The sequence below is a fragment of the Petromyzon marinus genome, chromosome 61 (genome assembly GCF_048934315.1).
Source record: "Petromyzon marinus isolate PM22_M1 ecotype Great Lakes invasive population chromosome 61, UKy_Petmar_22M1.pri1.0, whole genome shotgun sequence".
Lineage (NCBI taxonomy): Eukaryota > Metazoa > Chordata > Hyperoartia > Petromyzontiformes > Petromyzontidae > Petromyzon > Petromyzon marinus.
Genome location: NC_133727.1, coordinates 5,618,612 through 5,642,509, shown reverse-complemented (window position 1 = coordinate 5,642,509; position 23,898 = coordinate 5,618,612). Strand labels below are relative to the sequence as shown.

The window sequence follows — 23,898 nt, the reverse complement described above, 5'->3', positions numbered from 1 at the left end:
CAACAACCAGCGTCATCAGGCGTCAGCCAGAGTTGTGGAGAAATCCTCCTGTTTCAGCCTAGCGCGCCGGTTGGCTACGTACGGCATACATGCACATGCGCATGCGAAACGTGTTGGAGAGCAAATCCACGACAATTCGCTGAGCGGCACTTCTGCTGCCGTGGCCCATCCTGAGCTTTTTTGGTAACCCCCGGCGCCGAGATTATTAAATTTCCGAGCACCTCGCCGGGGGAGCCCCCTGATTGCCTTCTCTCTCAATTCGCTTGGCAAACGACGCGAATTGAAGTCGCGCGGCGGTTTAGAGCGCTGGCGAACGACGCCGCTGCGGTCGGCGTGGTTTTAAAAGGCGGGGGTAGAATCGGCGGCGGTGGTGGCGGCGGTGGTGGCGGTGGTGGTGGTGGCGGCGGTGGTGGTGGCGGTGGTGGTGGCGGCGGTGGTGGCGGCCCGTTCTTCGTAGCGCGTCAGCGGCACGCTACGCTTCTCTGCGGCGAGCGACGGCGTCTTCGTGAAAACCTCGGCGGGCAAGCTAAAACGACGGCCGTGCGAATCGGCCGGCGCAGATTGCCCCGGTTGCTGTTGCGTGCCTGCGTGGGGAACGCGTCTCCAGGCAGTGGTGCGGCCTGAGAACCGTCAGGTGCGTGTGTGTGTGTGCGCGTGTGTGTGTGTGCGTGTGTGTGCGTGTGTGTGTGCGCGTGTGTGCGTGTGCGTGTGTGTGCTCGTGTGGGTGTGCGTGTGTGCGCGTGTGTGTGTGCGTGTGTGTGTGCGCGTGTGTGCGTGTGTGTGTGTGTGTGTGTGCTCGTGTGGGTGTGCGTGTGTGCGCGTGTGTGTGCGCGTGTGTGCGTGTGTGTGCGTGTGTGTGCGTGTGTGTGTGTGCGCGTGTCTGTGCGCGTGTGTGTGCGCTGTCGGTACAGTGGGTGGCACAGGTGGTGCATCGGCCAGTCATGTCAGTCAGTCGAACCGCGGCACCTGCCGGGTCTGCCCCGTGACCTCCTGCCGGCGGACGTTCGAAGCTTCACGTGGCCTCGGCGTGCACCCGGCCTGGCACGAGCGCCGTGGCGACGTCACCGCCACTTAGTGACGAACGGCGGCTGTTGTTGTTTTGTTGTTGTTGTTGTTGATGTTGTTGTGTACGCGTGCGGGGAGCGGTGGCATAGCGGTGAGCGCGCACCGCGCTACGGGCACGGCGGTCCGAGTTCGATTCCATCGCGCAGGGCCACCGACACCGTTGGCGATTTTGCTGAACCGGCCCTGGGGCCTCCTCTTGGTCGACTCGGCCTCAAATGAGTACCCGGTCCAGCGTGTATACGTTGCCACGCGGGAGACAGAGGCGTCTTGACGTGGTGCTTTTCACACGACCACCGCGGCCGGCTGTGACGGCCATTCCTAGGCGCTTCGCCTCGAAGTTCTCGTCCGCGGAACTTCTTTGGCACCGTGCGTAGCCAACCGTGGCCAAGCGGAGGTGCGTGGGGAGCGGGCAGCAAACGCAAGAAGCAGTTCTAAAGAAAGCGATCCATAATAGAGGTTGTTTGGGGGGTTTGATCGTGTGAATGTATAAATATATGAATGTTGTGTCGTCAAAACCCGCCGCCACCTGACACAGCCAACTAGTGAGGGTTGTCACGTAAACAGAATGTAGTCATGTCACTAGTACAGCACTAGTGTATAGTGTAGTGTATAGTGTAGTGTATTGTGTATAGTATAGTGTAGTGTATAGTAGTGTATAGTGTAGTGTATAGTAGTGTATAGTGTAGTGTAGTAGTGTATAGTGTAGTGTATAGTAGTGTATAGTGTAGTGTAGTAGTGTATAGTAGTGTATAGTGTAGTGTATAGTAGTGTATAGTAGTGTATCGTGTAGTGTATAGTGTAGTAGTGTATAGTAGTGTATAGTGTAGTGTATAGTAGTGTATGGTGTAGTGTATAGTAGTGTATAGTGTGGTATTTAGTAGTGTATAGTGAGTGTTTAGTAGTGTCGTGTATAGTAGTGTATAGTGTAGTGTATAGTAGTGCATAGCGTAGTGTAGTGTATAGTAGTGTATAGTGTAGTGTATATTGTAGTGTATATTGTAGTGTATAGTAGTGTATAGTGTAGTGTATAGTAGTGTATAGTGTAGTGTATAGTTAGTGTATAGTAGTGTATAGTGTAGTGTGTAGTGTATAGTGTAGTGTATAGTAGTGTATAGTGTAGTATACGGTAGTGTATAGTGTAGTGTATAGTGTAGTATACTAGTACAGCACCACACCGGTGTGTTGGAGAGCCAAGCCACAACATTAACAATCTGAGTAACGACGTTTCGCCAGTAATTACAACCAGCTTCTTCAGGCGACAGCCAGACTTGCGACAACCCTTACTAGTCGGCTGTGTCGGGTGGCGGCGGCGGCTTTTGACGTCGCATTTATATATTTACGCGATTTAACCGCCAAAAAAATAAACCTCTGTTACGGATGATATTCTAGATTTGAAGCTTTCGTGACTGCAAGGATCCGTACTCTTTGGTTCTATTCGGTAAAGTCACGTAGGTTTTATTTTTTACCTACGTGACTTTACCGAATAGAACCAAAGAGTATGGATGATATTGGGTCGCGAAGGCCTCCTGCGTGTTCAACTAAAAAAAGTGAGTTCGCAATCTAGACGATGATTTAAACAGCGCAGAGCTCCCAGTCGCTTACTAATATCGAAAGGAGCTCTTGACCCAAAAAGTGCCTTCGGGGCTATACAGGTGGGGGTGGGGGGGGGGAGGGGGGGTTTGAGGGATCTTTGTCTTTGTGCGAGGAAGCTCGAGGGACAGACTCCGCTAACGAACAGACAGCAGACTCCTCCGCATCGCTGAGAGTGAGCGCAGTGGGCTGCTCCCCAACCCCCCACTAAATCTAAATCTTTCCGCGCTCTTGCGTGGAGCAACGACGGCCGGGCGATGTGCGGGGTGGGCGGGGGGAGGGGGGGGGGAAACAGGGAAACAAAAAAATTGACTCGTCGCCAAATTGGATCTTGTCATGCAACCCGCGCACTCACGGTGCTGCGCTTCTTCTCCCCCCCCCCCCGCCCCCCCCCGCCCCGGCCCCCCCCCCCCCATTAATGGCGGGCGTGAAACATTCGCCGGCGGCTCGATAGCGCGTTCAACGCGCTCGCCCAGGTGAAGGATGGCTCGGGCGGGGGGGGGGGGGGGGGGGGGGGCGTTGGGGCCTCGCTGCGCCGTCAAGAGATGCTTGCTGACTGCTTCCCGTTCGGAAGCTTCGACGGCGGCGGCGGTCGTGCCGCTAGCCAGCCAGGCAGACTCACCGACTCACCGGCTGGCTGCGATTTCAACGGCGGTCGTGCCGCTAGCCAGCCAGGCAGACTCACCGACTCGCCGGCTGACTGCGATTTAAACGGCGGTCGTGCCGCTAGCCAGCCAGGCAGACTCACCGGCTGGCTGCGATTTAAAACGGCGGTCGTGCCGCTAGCCAGCCAGGCAGACTCACCGACTGGCCGGCTGACTGCGATTTCAACGGCGGTCGTGCCGCTAGCCAGCCAGGCAGACTCACCGACTCGCCGGCTGACTGCGATTTAAATGGCGGTCGTGCCGCTAGCCAGCCAGGCAGACTCACCGACTGGCCGGCTGGCTGCGATTTCAACGGTGGTCGTGCCGCTAGCCAGCCAGGCAGACTCACCGGCTGGCTGCGATTTAAACGGCGGTCGTGCGGCTAGCCAGCCAGGCAGACTCACCGACTGGCCGGCTGACTGCGATTTCAACGGTGGTCGTGCCGCTAGCCAGCCAGGCAGACTCACCGGCTGGCTGCGATTTAAACGGCGGTCGTGCGGCTAGCCAGCCAGGCAGACTCACCGACTGGCCGGCTGACTGCGATTTCAACGGTGGTCGTGCCGCTAGCCAGCCAGGCAGACTCACCGGCTGGCTGCGATTTAAACGGCGGTCGTGCGGCTAGCCAGCCAGGCAGACTCACCAGCTGACTGCGATTTCAACGGCGGTCGTGCCGCTAGCCAGCCAGGCAGACTCACCGACTCGCCGGCTGACTGCGATTTAAATGGCGGTCGTGCCGCTAGCCAGCCAGGCAGACTCACCGACTGGCCGGCTCACTGCGATTTCGACGGCGGTCGTGCCGCTAGCCAGCCAGGCAGACTCACCGACTGGCCGGCTCACTGCGATTTCGACGGCGGTCGTGCCGCTAGCCAGCCAGCCAGACTCACCGACTGGCTGCGATTTAAACGGCGGTCGTGCCGCTAGCCAGCCAGGCAGACTCACCGACTGACTGCGATTTCGACGGCGGTCGTGCCGCTAGCCAGCCAGGCAGACTCACCGACTGGCCGGCTGACTCCGGCGCTGAGCAGCGGTCTTCGGCCAGACGATTGGCGATTTGTGGACGTTGCGAGGAGTGACCTTCCTGTTCTCTTCTCACTCCTCTGCCGCGTGTTTTTTTTTGCTTAGTTTGTTGTTGTAACTTTCTGACCCCCGTGCCCGCTACTGGACATCTTTTTCACAGACGCATGAACACGCCACCTCCCCCCCCCCCCACCACCTCCAACCACGAATAAATTTCGTGTTTTTGTTGTAGTCGTTATGGAACAGTGGATTATGAACGCAGCAGAGAGAGAGAGAGAGCGAGAGAAGCGGCAGCAACGGCATCCGCTCATTGCGCTTTCAAATTCCAATCAAATCCAATTGTCCTCGTCAAGAGATGGAGATATGAGATGACGCTACCACGGACGGGACCGCCTTTTTTTTCTAGACTTTGCTCGCTACTCGCACCCATGCCCACCCACAAGGCCTCCACCGTAATTTAATTTGGGAGATCTGAATGCAGATCCCCTCCCTCCCTCACCTCCCTCCCTCCCTCCCCTCCCCTCCCTCGCAGACGCAGAGCAAACAACTGCAATGTCACATTCAGGTGGTCAACCCAGGCAAAGTCGTCAGCAGTAGTGCTGCGCCTTCCTATTTGCTGATCGTCACCCGTCGCCGTACGCCCCCCGTAGCGCCGCTACCGGAGAGTCTCGGAAGTCTCCATTCGTGCATCATTCGGGGCCGTCCGCATCTGCTGCCACACGGTCTGTGCAGTTTGTTTGCTGCGTTTCAGGGTGGGCCGCGGGGCAGCGTAGGGAAAACGCACTTCGGACTGCGACAAGTGCCAGACGAGCGTGTTTCCCAGCGTTCCCCTGCACAGCCAATCCTGCCCCGCCCCCCCTCCCCAGTTCATCTGCGGCAGAGCACACGGCGCAATCAATGCTCCCTTTTACTTCCCACTTGAGACGGCGGCTTGGGCGAGCGGAAAGAGAAAAATCCTTCATTCGCAATTGATGGGAAACATTCGCGCGCGTAACGTTGCAAGCTCCCCCGTCGCTGTCCGCCACCGCCGCACGGATCTCGCGTTCGTCGGCGTCGCTCGCCGCCACCCGGCCCCCCGCCGCCCTCGCACGGTTCGCGCCTGGCCGAGCGCGTCCGGATGGAATTTTTGTGGGCGGGCGGGGAGAGGGGGGGGGGGGGCAAAGTGATGTTCCCATTAGGGGTCTTTGCTGATCGCAATCAAGGAGTTTTTCCCACCCACCCCCCCACCCCCCCCCCCCCCATACCATCCACAAGTCAGAGCGCCGTTGATTATCGCACGTATATTTTTTTTTTGCAGAATCATAATTGCCGAGAGGAGTGGCTGGGGGGGGAGGGTTGGGGTGGAATACACGATTTGAATGCGATTTGCAGTTTCGGCAAATTCACGAAGGTCAGATTTTTGGGTCCGCGGCCAGCGTCACGGGGGACGGCGGGACGGCGATGGCGAGCGGTCGTGCAAAGGTCCAGCGTGTCGCGCGACCTCATTTTATTTCCCGAGCATCCGCTAACATCGGCGGCAAAATCGCACCTCAGCCGCTCCCACTCTCCTTCCCCCCCCCCTCCCCCCGCAGCCGACCCGCCCGCCCGCCCGCCCTCCCCACCACCCTCCTTCACCAGCACGGTGAAGTACGGTCGAGCAGTCACCATCACCGACACGGCAAAGGGAACAGTGCCGGATTCAAGCCAGTTGCGGGGGCCTTGTCGCGTGTGACCCTAAAATAAAAAAAAAAAACAGATAAATATTAAAACAGATTCATCTTCTTTGGTTCTTTCGGTAAAGTCACGTAGAATGAGAATAAAATAATAAATTGATGACTTTACCGAAAGAACCAAAGAAGATGAATCATTGCGGTCACGAAAGCTTTAAATCGAAAAATTAAAACAGATATTATTTTTTATACTTGCAAGCAATCGTGTTTTTTTTTCATTTGCTACACAGCCAAGATAATACGACAAATCGCTAACCTTAAACACCCAGGCACAAAAACTGGCACCTTTATTCAAGGCATCATGTTTGCAATAACCACAACACAAGCAGTCAAAATGCAAACAAAAAAGACAACTCTGATAATAATATGCACTGTCCTTGAATTTGATTGGTCCACACCCGAGACAGCTTTTCTTAGAGCCTAGTCTCCATTGGTGTTGGACCAGAAGACGCCAAAAGGCGTACAACTCAAAAAACAGCGCACTATCAGAGTATTGATGGTCCAACACCAATGGAGACTAGGCTCTAAGAAAAGCTGTCTCGGGTGTGGACCAATCAAATTCAAGGACAGTGCATATTATTATCAGAGTTGTCTTTTTTGTTTGTATTTTGACTACTTGTGTTGTGGTCATTGCAAACATGATGCCTTGAATAAAGGTGTCAGTTTTTGTGCCAGTTAAAAGGGTAAAACCTATTCCTATATCTTGTTTCTGGCAAAGGAGGTCTCATAATCTTAAACACCCAGTCGTTCGTACAAGTAATGGAGCAAGTGCAGAGCCACTGAACCGGAATTGATAGCTTGAAAGCGTTTTGCGCGGGCCCTTGAAAGTTGCGGGGCCCCGTAGCATACGTAGCTACTTTTGCCACTAGGATAATCCGGCGCTGCAAGAGGGGCACCTCCGTGGCTCAGGAAATGTTAACTACCTCGCCTGTTGTGCTGGAGGTCGTTTGTTCTATCCTGACCCTGACGTTGCCTGCTGTGTATTTTGAGCTGCGTGTCTCTCTCTCTCTCGTGGGTTCTTCACGACCGCTCCCCACACACAGAGGTACAAAGACAGAGATCCCTGGCATAACCTGAACATACTGTAAGGGCAAGTGCTGTTAGCGAGCACCTGTGAAGACCGGAACGGTACACGAGGGGGTGGGTGGCCAGCAACCACGCCCGACCGCCTTTGTCTCCCTAGTGGTGATGTTTACACACCGCACCGGGTACTCATTTGAGGCTGAGTCGACCTATCTGAACCGGTCCTGGAGGCCCAGAACCGATTCAGATAATTGTCACTGGTGTTGGCCGCGAGCGGGAATCGAACTCGGGTCGCCAGGTTTAGTAGCTCAGCGTAGCGCTAACCGCTGCACTGCCGCTCCCCACACACAGAGATACACACACAGTGACAACAACAACAACCACCGCCATTAGCCGATAAGTGGCGGTGATGTCACCACGACGCTTGTGCCAGGCCATGTGCACCTTGAGGCCACATGAAGTGTCGAACGCCCGCTGGCAGGTCACGGGGCAGACCCAGGTGCCACGGGTCGACTGACTGAGTCGACTGAGATGACTGGCTGATGCACCACCTTTTCCCCCAACTGTGCCAACCTGCTGTGCTTTAGCCACCCGGCGCTCAGCTCGTTGTGAGCGTCGCTCCTCCGCCCTCCGTTGTTGTTGGAGGGCGACTGCCTCCAACTGCCCAGTAGCCTCCTCCACTTAAGCTGATCTTGACACCGCTGGTACCAGTCATCGTCCAATCAGCTCCACGTCCTCCTGTACCACATCACTTCTGCTGTCAAACCGGAGCTGGTTATGAGCACACTGCCTAGGTATGGGAAACTCTCCACTCTCTCCACAACTTGCCACTTCACCAGTTGGGAGTTGAGGGGGTGGAGTGTTTTGTGGCACAAAATACCCAGGCAGGTGCTTAGTTTTTGGTGGGGCTGATGGTAAGTCCCCACCTCTTAAGAGCATGCTCCAGGTTCAGCAGCAGTGCCTCCAACTCCTCCTCTGAGCAGCAATCACCAGATTATCAGCATATGTAACATGGTTTACCAATAGGGAGCCATCCCTGGACCGCACCCGGGCATCGATCAGCCTCCCATTGTATCTGTACCGGATGGAAATTTCTCCAGTACAGCCATCGAAGTCTTCACAAACTACGTGGTCGAAATAGATGTTAAATAAAGTGGGAGCCGGAGGACATCCCTGTAGTATCCCAAGGTGTACAGGGAATGGCTCAGACTCCCGGCCACGTAGTTTTACCCGGGTCCGCTCATCATCATGAAGGTCCTTAATGATCGTGAGCAGAGAGTCAGGGACTCTGAAAGCACGAAGAACGACCCAGAGCCCAGGCCTACTGATGGTATCATAGGCCTTTGACCAGGTCAATAAAGCAGAGATGTAGGTCTTGTTGGAATTCCCTACACCTCTGCTGTAGCAGACGGACAAAACATATGGCATCTGTGCAAGGCCTCGCTGGCCTGAAACCACATTGGGGCTCCGCAAGCCTCTCCTCAGCGTGCCTGGCAAGGCGATGTTTAATAATCCTTGCCAGGATACTGAGGAGGGAGATGCCCCTGCAGTTGTTGCAGTCTGTGCGAAGCATTCATACCTCGGCTCGAGCAGCTATATTTCCCCCCACACACATTTTTGTCGAAAAGGCAGATTTATTTTTTTCAGCCCGGACTCCCAACAACGACGACAAAAAATGTCTTGTTTTTTTTGACCCTTGCAATATGCAAGTGCCTTGCCCACTCGGCAGAGGTTGCCCCGCCGGGCTTTTCGCGACGATGAAGGCTTCAGCCCTTTGGTTTTAACGGCATTTATACATATTTATTAAAAAAAAAAAACAAACACAAACACCCGTTGAAGAATATCCGTCGTTTCTGGATCAGCGGTTCGCTCCCGCCGTGCGCCCGCGCCTTGGGGCGACATCGGGAACCATCCGAGTGAACCCTTTTCCCGTACCGATGACGAACGCGTGCGTCCCTTCACAAAGGACGCCGCTCCGGGGGGTGGCGCGCGTGGTGACGCAGTCCGGCACGGGCCACCACCCCCCCCCCCCTTCCCCCCGCCTCAACCCTGCCACTCACGGCAACGTCACGGAACGCGAACGGGGTTTCAGAGCGCAGTAGGTTGCTTGTTAGTGAAACCCTCGGGCTCCCAACCCCCCGCGCGAGTCTCCCCCATCCCCTCCGACACCGGGTTCCTGCTGCTCGCAAAAAAAACTCTCTTTGAAAGAAAAAAAAAAAATGCGATCGCCCGAACTTTCGCCAGCCGCGCGACAGTCTCGAAATATCAAAGTTCGTGAGGCTCGATCACCATTGTCGCCGGGCTAAGCAGTTACCTTACCGTTGTGCTTCTTCGTTTGTTCGCTCACTTTTTTTTGGCCCCCCCCCGCGACGTTGCGGCTTCGCGACGGTCCCCTGCCGTGAGCGCGGTGTCTTTGAAAAGGTGCCGGGCGTTTCGCTCCGCGCCGAAATACGATTAACGGCCAAATCGCTTTGCGCGCTCCCCGAGATTCGGCGGTGAACCGGGGACCCCCCCCCGCCCACACCGCACCGCACACCCAAGCAACTTCCAGCACGTCACCGGAACAGAGTAAGGGGTTTAAACTGAATTTAAAGGGGGGGGGAGGGGGGGGAGAGAAGTGACGGATCAACCGGGCGACCTTCAGCCCCAGCGTTGGCTCGGCGATTTCCGGCCCCCCCCCCGCGATGCCATCGTGAATATCTCTCGAGAAGAGAGAGATGGAGAGATACGGAGAGAGAGAGATGGAGGGAGGGAGAGAGGGAGGGAGGGAGGAAGGGAGCGAGAGAGACAGCAGAGAGAGCGCAACAGAGAGAGGGAGACCGAGAGAGACGGAGCGCGAGAAAGCGAGAGAGACGGAGAGCGATAGAGAGCAAGGGAGAGAGAGAGCGAGAGAGAGCAAGGGAGAGAGAGAGCGAGAGAGAGCAAGGGAGAGAGCGAGAGGGAGAGTAAGCGAGCGAGAGGGACGGAGAGCGAGAGAGAGCGAGAGAGAGCAAGGGAGAGAGCGAGAGAGAGAGAGTAAGCGAGCGAGAGGGACGGAGAGCGAGAGAGAGCGAGAGAGAGCAAGGGAGAGAAAGCGAGAGAGACCGGGAGAGCGAGCGAGAGAGACAGAGAGAGCGAGAGAGCAAGAGAGAGCAGGGGAGAGCGAGAGAGAGCAAGGGAGAGCGAGAGAGAGACAGGGAGAGCGAGAGAGAGAGAGTAAGAGAGACAGAGAGTAAGCGAGCGAGAGAGATGGAGACACGAAGAGAGAGATTTTCAGAAGCGCGATGCGCGAGAGTCTGCATTGATTTCTGGGTTGGGGGGGGGGGGAAACAGGCGGTATTTATCGTCTTGCGTTTCTGAAATTTGACGTCCGTTTTGAAATGTCGAGTCGGGAGTTGGTTTATATTTATTTATTTTATTGTTATTTTCATACACGCGCTCGAGGCAGAGTTAATAATAGTAGTTGGTCTTTTTAAAAAAGTAGTGCTCCCAATTTGGCGAAAGCAGGCTGCCGGGCGTCACGCCCCGCGTGTGTACGCACGGGGTCCCACCGTTAATGGGGTCTTAGACCGTTAACGGGGTCCCACCGTTAATGGGGTCCCACCGTTAATGGGGTCTTAGACCGTTAACGGGGTCCCACCGTTAATGGGGTCCCACCGTTAATGGGGTCTTAGACCGTTAACGGGGTCTCACCGTTAATGAGGTCTTAGACCGTTAACGGGGTCTCACCGTTAATGGGGTCTCACCGTTAATGGGGTCTTATACTGTTAACGGGGTCCCACCATTAATGGGGTCTTAGACCGTTAACAGGGTCCCACCGTTAATGGGGTCTTATACTATTAACAGGGTCTCACCGTTAATGGGGTCTTAGACCGTTAATGGGGTCTTATCCTGTTAACGGGGTCTCACCGTTAATGGGGTCTTAGACCGTTAACGGGGTCTCAACGTGAACGGGGTCTTATACTGTTAACGGGGTCTTATACTGTTAACGGGGTCCCACCGTTAATGGGGTCTCAACGTTAACGGGGTCCCACCGTTAATGGGATCTTACCGTTAACGGGATCTCATACTATTAACGAGGTCTCACCGTTAATGAGGTCTCACCGTTAACGGGGTCCCACCGTTAACGGGGTCCCACCGTTAATGGGGTCTTACCGTTAATGGGGTTTCACCGTTAATGGGGTCTCACCGTTAATGGGGTCTTATACTGTTAACGGGGTCTTATACTGTTAACGGGGTCCCACTGTTAACGGGGTCTTATACTGTTAACGGGGTCTCACCGTTAGTGGAGTCTTATACTGTTAACGGGGTCTCACCGTTAATGGGGTCTCACCGTTAACGGGGTGCCACCGTTAACGGGGTCCCACCGTTAACGGGGTCCCACCGTTAATGGGGTCTCACCGTTAATTGGGTCCCACCGTTAATGGGGTTTCACCGTTAATGGGGTCTCACCGTTAATTGGGTCTTATACTGTTAACGGGGTCTTATACTGTTAACGGGGTCCCACTGTTAATGGGGTCTTAGACCGTTAACGGGGTCTCACCATTAGTGGAGTCTTATACTGTTAGCGGGGACTCACCATTAATGGGGTCTTATACTATTAACGGGGTCTCACCGTTAACGGGGTCCCACCGTTAACGGGGTCTTATACTGTTAATGGGGTCTCATCGTTAACGGGGTCTCACCGTTAACGGGGTCTCATCGTTAACGGGGTCTCATTGTCAACCCTTTCCCGTTCCAACGACATCATCCTCACAGCAGAAGCAGATTTTGGCTCGGCCATCGAACAAAGATGGCGGTCCACCGCATTGCGCGGCGTTTTCAGGCGCTCTTCTGCGGCCGTCTGGAACGCTCTTCCTTCCGATACTAAGAAGCCACTGAAAGCTACGGCACTTTTAAGTCATCTAGATTGAAAACGTATTTATGTCGAACTTATTTTTGTGTTTAGTTTGTTGTCCTTCCCCCGCACCTCCGATTAGCACGGTTGGCTACGTACGGTGCGAAATAAGTTCTTGTTGTTGTTGTGGTTTTCACACCTGATGATGATTGCTTATGTTGCAGTCGCAACGTCTTGAAAATTTTATTGTTTTATATTTTTATTCTTTTATTGTTTCCCTTCTACGTGACTTTACCGAAAGAACCAAGAATATGAATCCCTGCAGTCACGAAAGCTTTAAATCAAAATTGAACACACATACGTCGGCAAGTTGGCAAGCGGCTCGTCGTTAATTTTATCGAGAGAGGTGTAGTAGCGCCGCTGTTGTTTAAGACGTTGTTGCTCGCCGCAGATAACCGTAGCGACACGACCGCCAGCACTCTACGATAGCCGGCGTCAACATTGTGCCACACGCCCTCCCGCACGGCCTTGTGGGAGCCTCGGAATGGGAAAGGGTTAACATGTGCCATTGTATTGAGAAACTACTGCTGCTTTGTGTCATATTGGCGTGGGCAGGGTCTGTTTTGTTGTTTTTTGCTGCCTTGCCGAAGCAATTTAAACGCATTTATTATTGATGCAGGTGTCGTGGGTCCGACTGAGTCGCAGACGTTGTTCTTTCGAGGCAACACTTTCATCGTAACGTCTGCACGCTAACACAGTGGGGTTACTGCCCCTTCACCAGATGCCACCTTGGCCCCCGTCAACTTCTGGAGCCTTCCGGCTCCCTCTCGAGAGCTCTACCTGGACACGTGATCGCCCCCTAGCCCGCCCCCCCCCCACTCACTCGGGGGGGGTGCCTCTCTGTGGACACACCCAGGATCACGTGTCCGCGGGGGTCAACCAGAGTGCCATGGCCCGGGGCAACCCTGGCCCTGGGCTGACACTGTCCCGCTCCCCCTGGTGGGTGCCCGCACCGCATCGCGCGTGGTGCCCGCGCTATCCCAGCGCTCACCGAGCCCCGCTAGGGCTGGTAGCACACCCGCCCACGGGGTGTACGCGATGACGGCGCATCGCACGCCACGGCCCTCTCAGGCCTGCACCATGCAGTGACATCCCCGATGTCACTGCACAGGGATTCCTCTACTTACGAGTGAGTTGGGCTCCAGAGGTCTGTTCATAAGTCGATTTGGTTGTGAGTCCCAACCTCTAAACACGGGGCATGCCTTTGAAAGTTGCATAATCTCCGGTGAATGTAGATGCCAGTGGATCTTCATGTTTACGCAGATGTAGATGCCACTGATTCTTCACGTTCTGTAGATGTAGATGCCACTGGTTCTTCACGTTCTGCAGATGTAGATGCCACTGGTTCTTCACGTTCTGCAGATGTAGATGCCACCGGTTCTTCACGTTCTGTAAATGCAGATGCCACTGGTTCTTCACGCTCTGTAGATGTAGATGCCACTGGTTCTTCACGTTCTGCAGATGTAGATGCCACTGATTCTTCACTTTCTGCAGATGTAGATGCCACTGATTCTTCACTTTCTGCAGATGTAGATGCCACTGATTCTTCACTTTCCGCAGATGTAGATGCCACTGGTTCTTCACGTTCTGCAGATGTAGATGCCACTGGTTCTTCACGTTCAGCAGACGTAGATGCCACTGGTTCTTCACCTTTATACAGACGTAGATGCCACTGGTTCTTCACCTTTATACAGACGTAGATGCCACTGGTTCTTCACCTTTATACAGATGTAGATGCCACTGGTTTTTCACGTTCTGCAGATGTAGATGCCACTGGTTCTTCACCTTTATACAGACGTAGATGCCACTGGTTCTTCACTTTCCGCAGATGTAGATGCCATTGGTTCTTCACGTTCTGCAGACGTAGATGCCACTCGTTCTTCACGTTTATACAGACGTAGATGCCACTGGTTTTTCACCTTTATACAGACGTAGATGCCACTGGTTCTTCACCTTATACAGATGTAGATGCCACTGGTTCTTCACGTTCAGCAGACGTAGATGCCACTGGTTCTTCACTCGGAACGAACTTCACCGGGTGCCGTCTGCGGAGCTCCCCAGGTGCCGGCGTGCGCTCCCCCTTCCCCTGCGGTTTGCCATTTCCGCACGGGTTTGCTTGTTCGGAGCCACGTTTGCATACCCAACGTTTTGTGACGCGTGCCTGCGTAGTGCAGACGCCAGGCAAAGGTTCCTCCCGTGTGGCCTCGACAGACTGTCGGTGCAGGTTCCGTTGAGCGAGCGCCTACGAAGGCCGGAACGGCACACGGACGGGGTTAGGTGGGTGGCTCACACCACGCCCGGCCGCCTTTGTCTGCCCAGGGGCGATGTTGATAACACGCCGCTCCTGATACACGAAGGACAAAAGTCCCCAGTAACAGACTGTTGGGGTCAAGTGCTGTTAGCGAGCGGCACCTATGAAGGCCGGCACGGCGCACGAGGGGGTGGGTGGGCAGCACCACGCCCGGCCGCCTTTGTCTCCCCCTAATGGCGATGTTTTTCTACACACCGTGGCACCACGTACTAACATGTGGCTTTTAAATCTAGATTGAAAACTCATTTTTTGGGAAGTGGTAGTGTAGCAGTTAGCGCTACGCTGCGCTATGAACCCGGCGACCCGAGTTCGATTCCCGCTCACGGCCAACACCGGTGACGATTATCTGAACCGGTCCCGGGCCTCCCCTAGGTCGCCTCAGCCTTAAATGAGTACCTGGTGCGGTGTGTAGTAAACATCGCCACTGGGGAGACAAAGGCGGCCTGGCGTGGTGTTGTTGGCCACCCACCCCCTCGTGCGCCGTGCCGCCCTTCGTAGGTGCCGCTCGCTAACAGCACTTGCCCCAACAGTCTGTTACAGGCTATGCGGGGGATCTTTGTCTCTATATATTTTTTTTTATGGTTTCCATCCTACGAAAAGGTGTGTTCTTTTTTTTTTCATTCGGGCCCTCATTCGAAAGGCAGGCTCCGGGACTCGTGAGTAGTTTGCGCGATTGATCAGCTCTTACTGTTTAGAATTTTCACGCTGTTTTTTTTTTCGACGTTCATTATTCACGTGACGGCCCTTCGAGTGGCAAAACTCGTCGCCAGGACATCCGCCGATAACGTGCGCGCCGCGCAAAGGTTACGTTCCTCTGACTGTGCTTGAAGTCCGAGGTTTATTTCTGTGGTTTTTTTTGTTTGTTGTGCACGGGCACAATTGTCCGTCTCGTCACCGCCCGGGTGGCAAATTGCTCGAACCAGGAAGCGCCGCGAGGCGTTGGCGAGACGCGGCTGTTGAGTTGATCGGGATGTCTCGCCGATTCCGTCGGGTGTCCGGGACGGGCCTTTATCTCCAGCGGTAGGCCACTGACAGGGTTTTGAAAAACAAAAAAATGAGTTCTCGGCGGTTTCGCGGTGGCAGTGAGCGCGCGGGTGGTTCAGCGTTGTTGCCGGTGGTTTAATTGCGGCGGCGCTGGTGGCTTGGTGGTGGTGCTGGTGGCATAGCCGCAGTGCGGGTGGCATCGTGATGGTGCGGGTGGTTTTAGTGGCGGTAGGGGATGGTTTAGGTTCTGTGCGGGTGGCTTCCCGGCAGCGCGCATGGCTTAGCAACAATGCGAATGGTTTAGCGGCTGTCCAGATGGCTTAGCGGATATGCGGGTGGCTTAATTGCGGTGCGGGTAGTTTAGCGGTGATGCGGGTGGCTTAATTGCGGTGTTGGTGGCTTAGCGGTGATGCGGGTGGCTTAGTTGCGGTGCGGGTGGTTTAGTGGTTATGCGGGTGGCTTAATTGCGGTGTTGGTGGCTTAGCGGTGATGCGGGTGGCTTAGTTGCGGTGCGGGTAGTTTAGCGGTGATGCGGGTGGCTTAATTGCGGTGCGGGTGGTTTAGCGGTGATGCGGGTGGCTTAGTTGCGGTGCGGGTGGTTTAGTGGTGATGCGGGTGGCTTAATTGCGGTGCGGGTGGTTTAGCGGTGATGCGGGTGGCTTAGTTGCGGTGCGGGTGGTTTAGTGGTGATGCGGGTGGCTTAGTTGCGGTGCGGGTGGTTTAGTGGTGATGCGGGTGGCTTAATTGCGGTGCGGGTGGTTTAGCGGTGATGCGGGTGGCTTAATTGCGGTGCGGGTGGTTTAGCGGTGATGCGGGTGGCTTAATTGCGGTGTTGGTGGCTTAGCGGTGATGCGGGTGGTTTAATTGCGGTGCGGGTGGCTTAGTTGCGGTGCGGGTGGCTTAGCGGCGGTGCGGGTGGCTTAGCGGCGGTGCGGCTGGCTGACCGCTCGCCGCGGCGTGCGTGCGTGCGTGCGAGCGCCGCGCAGCTGGGACCAGGGTCACCTTGTCAACAAGACGCACGAGGCGCGGGGTGCTGCAGCCCCCGCGCTGCGGGCTTGCCTTACCCTAAATAAATAAGTAAATAAATAGAGCGAGAAAATAAAGAAATTACACCGCAGATGAATAACGTGGGATGTTCTTTTTTTTCCTTCTCATTTTATTTAACGCTGAGTTGTGGGCTCGGTTAAAAATTTATATTTTTTTCCCCCCACCGTGCATCCCCCCCCCCCCCCCCCGGGCGAGGCTGCAGATTTAAGCGCGCGCGGGGGGGGGGGGGGGAAAAAGAACCTGCAATGCACGGGTCTCGCTTTACTCACTGCCTCGACTTATCGGCACCGAGAGCTTGCTGGGTGTTTTTATCGCGATCGCGCGGGCGATCTGGCTCCGGCTTTGCAGCGTACACGAGCACAGCCTGCGCTTCATTAAAAAAAAAGAGAAATTCGATTAAAGGCAAATTGTTTTAATTCTGCCATCCCAGGTCTCGAGCCCCTCGCGCTGAGACCTGAGACGGCACGGGGTTCCGGCCTCGTGTGCACGGAGAACTCATTTCGCACCGTACGTAGCCAACCGCGCTTATCGGAGGTGCGGGGGGAAGGACAACAAGCTATGGGTCTCTGTGTGAGTCTATGGGTCTCTGTGTGAGTCTGTGGGTCTCTGTGTGAATCTATGGGTCTCTGTGTGAGTCTATGGGTCTCTGTGTGAGTCTATGGGTCTCTGTGTGAGTCTATGGGTCTCTGTGTGAGTCTGTTGGTCTCTGTGCGAGTCTGTGGGTCTCTGTGTGAGTCTGTGGGTTTCTGTGTGAGTCTATGGGTCTCTGTGTGAGTCTATGGGTCTCTGTGTGAGTCTATGGGTCTCTGTGTGAGTCTATGCGTCTCTGTGTGAGTCTATGGGTCTCTGTGTGAATCTATGGGTCTCTGTGTGAGTCTATGGGTCTCTGTGTGAGTCTATGGGTCTCTGTGTGAGTCTATGGGTCTCTGTGTGAGTCTATGGGTCTCTGTGTGAGTCTATGGGTCTCTGTCTGAGTCTATGGGTCTGTGTGAGTCCGTTGGTCTCTGTGTGAGTCTATGGGTCTCTGTGTGAGTCTATGGGTGCCTATGTGAGTCTATGGGTCTCTGTGTGAGTCTATTGGTCTCTGTGTGAGTCTGGGTTTGTGTGTGAGTCTAATGGTCTCTTTGTGAGTCTATGGGTCTCTGTGTGAGTCTACGGGTCTCTGTGTGAGTCTATGGGTCTCTGTGTGAGTCTGTGGGTCTCTGTCTGAGTCTATGGGTCTCTGTGTGAGTCTATGGGTCTCTATGTGAGTCTATGCGTCTCTGTGTGAGTCTGTGGGTCTCTGTGTGAGTCTATGCGTCTCTGAGTGAGTCTGTGGGTCTCTGTGTGAGTCTATGCGTCTCAGTGTGAGTCTGTGGGTCTCTGTGTGAGTCTATGGGTCTCTGTGTGAGTCTGTGGGTCTCTGTGTGAGTCTATGGGTCTCTGTGTGAGTCTGTGGGTCTCTGTGTGAGTCTATGGGTCTCTGTGTGAGTCTATGGGTGCCTATGTGAGTCTATTGGTCTCTGTGTGAGTCTGGGTTTGTGTGTGAGTATAATGGTCTCTTTGTGAGTCTATGGGTCTCTGTGTGAGTCTATGGGTCTCTGTGTGAGTCTATGGGTCTCTGTCTGAGTCTATGGGTCTCTGTGTGAGTCTGTTGGTCTCTGTGTGAGTCTATGGATCTCTGTATGAGTCTGTTGGTCTCTGTGTGAGTTTATGGGTCTCTGTGTGAGTCTATGGGTCTCTGTGTGAGTCTGTGGGTCTCTGTGTGAGTCTATGGGTCTCTGTGTGAGTCTGTGGGTCTCTGTGTGAGTCTATGGGTCTCTGTGTGAGTCTATGGGTCTCTGTGTGAGTCTATTGGTCTCTGTGTGAGTCTGGGTTTGTGTGTGAGTCTAATGGTATCTTTGTGAGTCTATGGGCCTCTGTGTGAGTCTATGGGTCTCTGTGTGAGTCTATGGGTCTCTGCGTGAGTCTATGGGTCTCTGTCTGAGTCTATGGGTCTCTGTGTGAGTCTGTTGGTCTCTGTGTGAGTCTATGGGTCTCTGTGTGAGTCTATGGGTCTCTGTGTGAGTCTGTGGCTCTCTGTGTAAGTCTGTGGGTCTCTGTGTGAGTCTATGGGTCTTTGTGTGAGTCTATGGGTCTCTGTGTGAGTCTATGGGGCTCTGTGTGAGTCTATGGCTCTCTGTGTGAGTCTATGGGTCTCTGTGTGAGTCTGTGGGTCTCCGTGCGAGTCTATTGGTCTCTGTGTGAGTCAGTGGGTCTCTGTGAGTCTGTGGGTCTCTGTGTGAGTCTATGGGTCTCTGTGTGAGTCTATGGGTCTATGTGTGAGTCTATGGGTCTCTGTGTGAGTCTATGGCTCTCTGTGTGAGTCTATGGGTCTCTGTGTGAGTCTGTGGGTCTCCGTGCGAGTCTATTGGTCTCTGTGTGAGTCAGTGGGTCTCTGTGAGTCTGTGGGTCTCTGTGTGAGTCTATGGGTCTCTGTGTGAGTCTATGGGTCTCTATGTGAGTCTATGCGTCTCTGTGTGAGTCTGTGGGTCTCTGTGTGAGTCTATGCGTCTCTGAGTGAGTCTGTGGGTCTCTGTGTGAGTCTATGCGTCTCAGTGTGAGTCTGTGGGTCTCTGTGTGAGTCTATGGGTCTCTGTGTGAGTCTGTGGGTCTCTGTGTGAGTCTATGGGTCTCTGTGTGAGTCTGTGGGTCTCTGTGTGAGTCTATGGGTCTCTGTGTGAGTCTATGGGTGCCTATGTGAGTCTATTGGTCTCTGTGTGAGTCTGGGTTTGTGTGTGAGTATAATGGTCTCTTTGTGAGTCTATGGGTCTCTGTGTGAGTCTATGGGTCTCTGTGTGAGTCTATGGGTCTCTGTCTGAGTCTATGGGTCTCTGTGTGAGTCTGTTGGTCTCTGTGTGAGTCTATGGATCTCTGTATGAGTCTGTTGGTCTCTGTGTGAGTTTATGGGTCTCTGTGTGAGTCTATGGGTCTCTGTGTGAGTCTGTGGGTCTCTGTGTGAGTCTATGGGTCTCTGTGTGAGTCTGTGGGTCTCTGTGTGAGTCTATGGGTCTCTGTGTGAGTCTATGGGTCTCTGTGTGAGTCTATTGGTCTCTGTGTGAGTCTGGGTTTGTGTGTGAGTCTAATGGTATCTTTGTGAGTCTATGGGCCTCTGTGTGAGTCTATGGGTCTCTGTGTGAGTCTATGGGTCTCTGCGTGAGTCTATGGGTCTCTGTCTGAGTCTATGGGTCTCTGTGTGAGTCTGTTGGTCTCTGTGTGAGTCTATGGGTCTCTGTGTGAGTCTATGGGTCTCTGTGTGAGTCTGTGGCTCTCTGTGTAAGTCTGTGGGTCTCTGTGTGAGTCTATGGGTCTTTGTGTGAGTCTATGGGTCTCTGTGTGAGTCTATGGGGCTCTGTGTGAGTCTATGGCTCTCTGTGTGAGTCTATGGGTCTCTGTGTGAGTCTGTGGGTCTCCGTGCGAGTCTATTGGTCTCTGTGTGAGTCAGTGGGTCTCTGTGAGTCTGTGGGTCTCTGTGTGAGTCTATGGGTCTCTGTGTGAGTCTATGGGTCTATGTGTGAGTCTATGGGTCTCTGTGTGAGTCTGTGGGTCTCTGTGTGAGTTTGTGGGTCTCTGTGTGAGTCTATGGGTCTCTGTGTGAGTCTATGGGTCTCTGTGTGAGTCTATGGGTCTCTGCGTGAGTCTATGGGTCTCTGCGTGAGTCTGGGTTTGTGTGTGAGTCTAATGGTCTCTTTGTGAGTCTATGGGTATCTGTGTGAGTCTGTGGGTTTCTGTGTGAGTCTGTGGGTCTCTGTGTGAGTCTGTGGGTCTCTGTGTGAGTCTATGTGTCTCTGTGTGAGTCTGTGGGTCTCTGTGTGAGTCTATGGGTCTCTGTGTGAGTCTATGGGTCTCTGTGTGAGTCTGTTGGTCTCTGTGTGAGCCTGTGTGTTTCTTTGTGAGTCTGTGGGTCTCTGTGTGAGTCTATGGGTCTCTGCGAGTCTATGGGTCTCTGTGTGAGTCTGTGGGTCTCCGTGCGAGTCTATTTTGTTCTCTGTGTGAGTCAGTGGGTCTCTGTGTGAGTCTATGGGTCTCTGTGAGTCTGTGGGTCTCTGTGTGAGTCTATGGGTCTCTGTGTGAGTCTGTGGGTCTCTCTATGAGTCTATGGGTCTCTTTGTGAGTCTATGGGTCTCTGTGTGAGTCTGTGGGTCTCTGTGTGAGTCTGTGGGTCTCTGCGTGAGTCTGGGTTTGTGTGTGAGTCTATTGGTCTCTGTGTGAGTCTATGGGTCTCTGTGTGAGTCTGTGGGTCTCTATGAGTCTATGGGTCTCTTTGTGAGTCTATGGGTCTCTGTGTGAGTCTGTGGGTCTCTGTGTGAGTCTATGGGTCTCTGTGTGAGTTTGTGGGTCTCTGTGCGAGTCTATTGGTCTCTGTGTGAGTCTATGGGTCTCTGTGTGAGTCTGTGGGTCTCTGTGCGAGTCTATGGGTCTCTGTGTGAGTCTGGGTTTGTGTGTGGGTCTATGGGTCTCTGTGTGAGTCTAAGGGTGCCTTTGTGAGTCTATGGGTGCCTGTGTGAGTCTATGGGTCTCTGTGTGAGTCTGTGGGTCTCTGCGTGAGTCTTTGGGTCTCTGTGTGAGTCTATGGGTCTCTGTGTGAGTCTATGTACGCGTGTTTGTTGGAGTTCTTTCGCACCATACGTGGCCAACCGCGCTACTCGGAGGTGCGGGTGCAAGGTCAACAGAACTTAAAAACCCCAAAAAGCAGTTCGAGAGGAATGGGTGTTTCAGTCCACATTTAACAGCGCACAGTTTCAGCGGCTTCCCAATATCGCTGCCGTCACTGCTGATCAGCGTTGAAGCGGTGGCTCCCATTCCTTCCTGGGGCCCCCAGAGCCGCCCGTGGCGTTAACCCTCGAGAATACGCTCGCGGAACGGAGACTTCTCAAAGAAATGTTTCACGTTACGTGTGTGTATGTGGGTGTGTGTGTGTGTAAGGGGGGAGCGGTAGTGGTAGCGGTTAGCGCTACGCTGCGCTATGAACCTGGCGACCCGGGTTCGATTCCCGCTCACGGCCAACACCCAGTGACGATTATCTGAACCGGTCCCGGGCCTCCCCTAGGTCGACTCAAGCCTCAGATGAGTACCTGGTGCGGTGTGTAAAAACATCGCCACTAGGGAGAGACAAAGGCGGTCGGGCGTGGTGCTGGCCACCCACCCCCTCGTGTACCGTTCCGGCCTTCATAGGGTGCTCGCTAACAGCACTTGCCCCTACAGTCTGTTACAGGCTATACGGGGGATCTTTGTCTGTGTCTGTGTGTGTGTGTAAAAACCTACTTTTAAACGAGCGCCGCTGTAAAACGGCGGTTGAATAGCAACAAAAAAAATTCGCGGTGACGATTTAGTTTTTTTTTTATTTTCAATTTTCACCGGCACGCGTTAATTGCCTATGCCGCCACGTTGTTTTGCGTGGTGGGGGGGGGGGGGGGGGGGGGACAACCGTAGGCACCACCCCCCCCCTCCCCCAGCATCCACCCCCCGCCCCCCCCCCCGTGACCAACAGCTCCAGGGCAACGCTCTCCTCCCGCTCTGGGCAGCACCGCGGGAGCGAGGCGGCCAGACGGTGTGGGATGTGAAGCACCGCCAATACGCGGAGCGGGGGAGAGAGAGATTTAGAGAGGGGGGGTTGGCGAAGCGAGCTTCTGGGTAGCTGCTTGGTGGACACCAGGGGTGAGAGGCGCTAATCGCTGTGCTTGTGGCAAATGCCGCGGGGGGCGCTCGCCGCGAGCGAGCGTGCGAGCGGGGCGTTCTCTTGCGTGCGGCGACACGAAGGCCGCGCTGTTATCGTCGGCGCCGTTTGTTGCCGCCACCATCGGTGAGCCAAGGTGGCGAGATGTTAACGACCTCGCATGGCATGCGGGAGAGATTGTGGGTTCGGTACACGACCCTCAGACCTGTATAATTGGAGTTTGCGTGTCTCCCTCTCCCTCTCTCTCTCTCTTCTCTCTTCCCGTGGTCCCGTTGATTTTTCTCCGTGGCCTCCAGATTTTCCCTCCACGTTTAGAATCAAGGTCACGCGTTTAGAGTGTCTTCGGCCGCTCTACGGTTCCACACGATGGTGATAAGCCACTTGGTTGAACTCTCAAGCGACCTGGATTTATCACGCGATGGCAATAAGCCGGGGTTGCTTCTGAAAAATAACTCTTTAGTTCGGTCGGAGTTACCTGGGAAAAATAAATAAAAAATATTTGCTAAATAATACTTTCATTTGATACAGCGTCATTCATGACAACAGCATCCCACAAACCCTGTTAATCTATATATATAAAAGGGAACTTTGTGAATGTGTCTGTTTAGCATACTTCCCAACATGCAACAAACTTGAAATTTGGCATGTGGGTAGCTTCCAGACTGTACACAATGCAAAAAGTATAAAAATAGACTTTTATATTTGGGGGGGGGGGGGGGGGGGGCGCAATAATGGATATATTTTGAGCGGTGACGTCACGTCTGTGATGTCACCCGCATGTGGCAGCGTCACGCGGTGTGTGTTGCTGACGTCACACGCAGTGCGCCTGCTGACGTCACGCGGCGCGCCTGCTGACGTCACGCGGCGCGCCTGCTGACGTTACGCGGCGCGCCTGCTAACGTCACACAGTGCACCTGCTGACGTCACGCAGTGCGCCTGCTGACATCACGCAGTGCGCCTGCTGACGTCACGCGCAGTGTGCGTGCTGACGTCACACGCAGTGTGCCTGCTGACGTCACACGCAGTGCGCCTGCTGACGTCACACGCAGTGCGCCTGCTGACGTCACACGGTGCACCTGCTGACGTCACGCGGCGCACCTGCTGACGTCAAGGGCGAAGCCGGGTAGTAAAGCTAGTGGATGAATATATTTAAGGACCAAATCCCATATACGCGCTTGGCTGCGTGCGGCACGAAAGAAGCCCTAAGACAAAGCTCCCCCGTGTAGCCTGTAACAGACTGTAGGGGCAAGTGCTGTTAGCGAGCAGCACCTGTGAAGGCCGGCACGGCACACGGATGGGGTGGGTGGCCAGCAACCACGCCCGGCCGCCTTAGTTGCGATGTTTTACACATCTCTCCAGCTACTCATTTGAGGCTGAGTCCACCTAGGCGAGGCCCAGAACCGGTTCATGTAATCGTCACCGGTGTTGGCCGTGAGCGGGAATCGAACCCGGGTGGCCAGGTTCGTAGCGCAGCGTAGCGCTAACCGCTACACATACACACACACACACCGCGCATATGAAAACCCTACTACCACTCCTACCAAGCAAAATTGTAACAAAAATGAAGAAATGTCACCAAAAAGAAACGGTTGCGCGTGGAAGAAGACGACCCTGATGATGATGATGCAGGCAGGCAGTGATGAGAAGGAAACTGGCACCATGCGTAGGATGGGGCAACAACAGGAACATTAGAAGCGTTGTTGTTGTTGTTGTTTATTGTTGTTCGGAACAATGGAAGGTTCCACATTGAGAGGAAGACCCAAGGGAGTAGTGGCTTAATGGCTCCATCATGAGATGTGACGCACAGCTTGAGCCATATAGGCACTACAAGACAGAGGGGAAAGTGGAACACAACAGATCACGGAACGGGCAGTGGACACGCCAACCACTACGGGGCTATCTGAAACGTGGATCGTGATGATGATGATGATGCACTA

The 23,898-nt window shown here is 54.3% G+C and overlaps 1 protein-coding gene across 1 annotated transcript in view; it reads left to right on the top strand.

Moving 5' to 3' along the window:
- TDRD3 (tudor domain containing 3) overlaps positions 1-23,898 on the top strand; it is a 319,274-nt gene that overhangs the window by 70,640 nt on the left and 224,736 nt on the right. Inside the window, exon 7 of the mRNA XM_076053389.1 lies at positions 4,849-5,038. Within this exon, the coding sequence (XP_075909504.1) occupies positions 4,849-5,038 (190 nt within the window). The remainder of the gene's footprint in view (positions 1-4,848; positions 5,039-23,898) is intronic.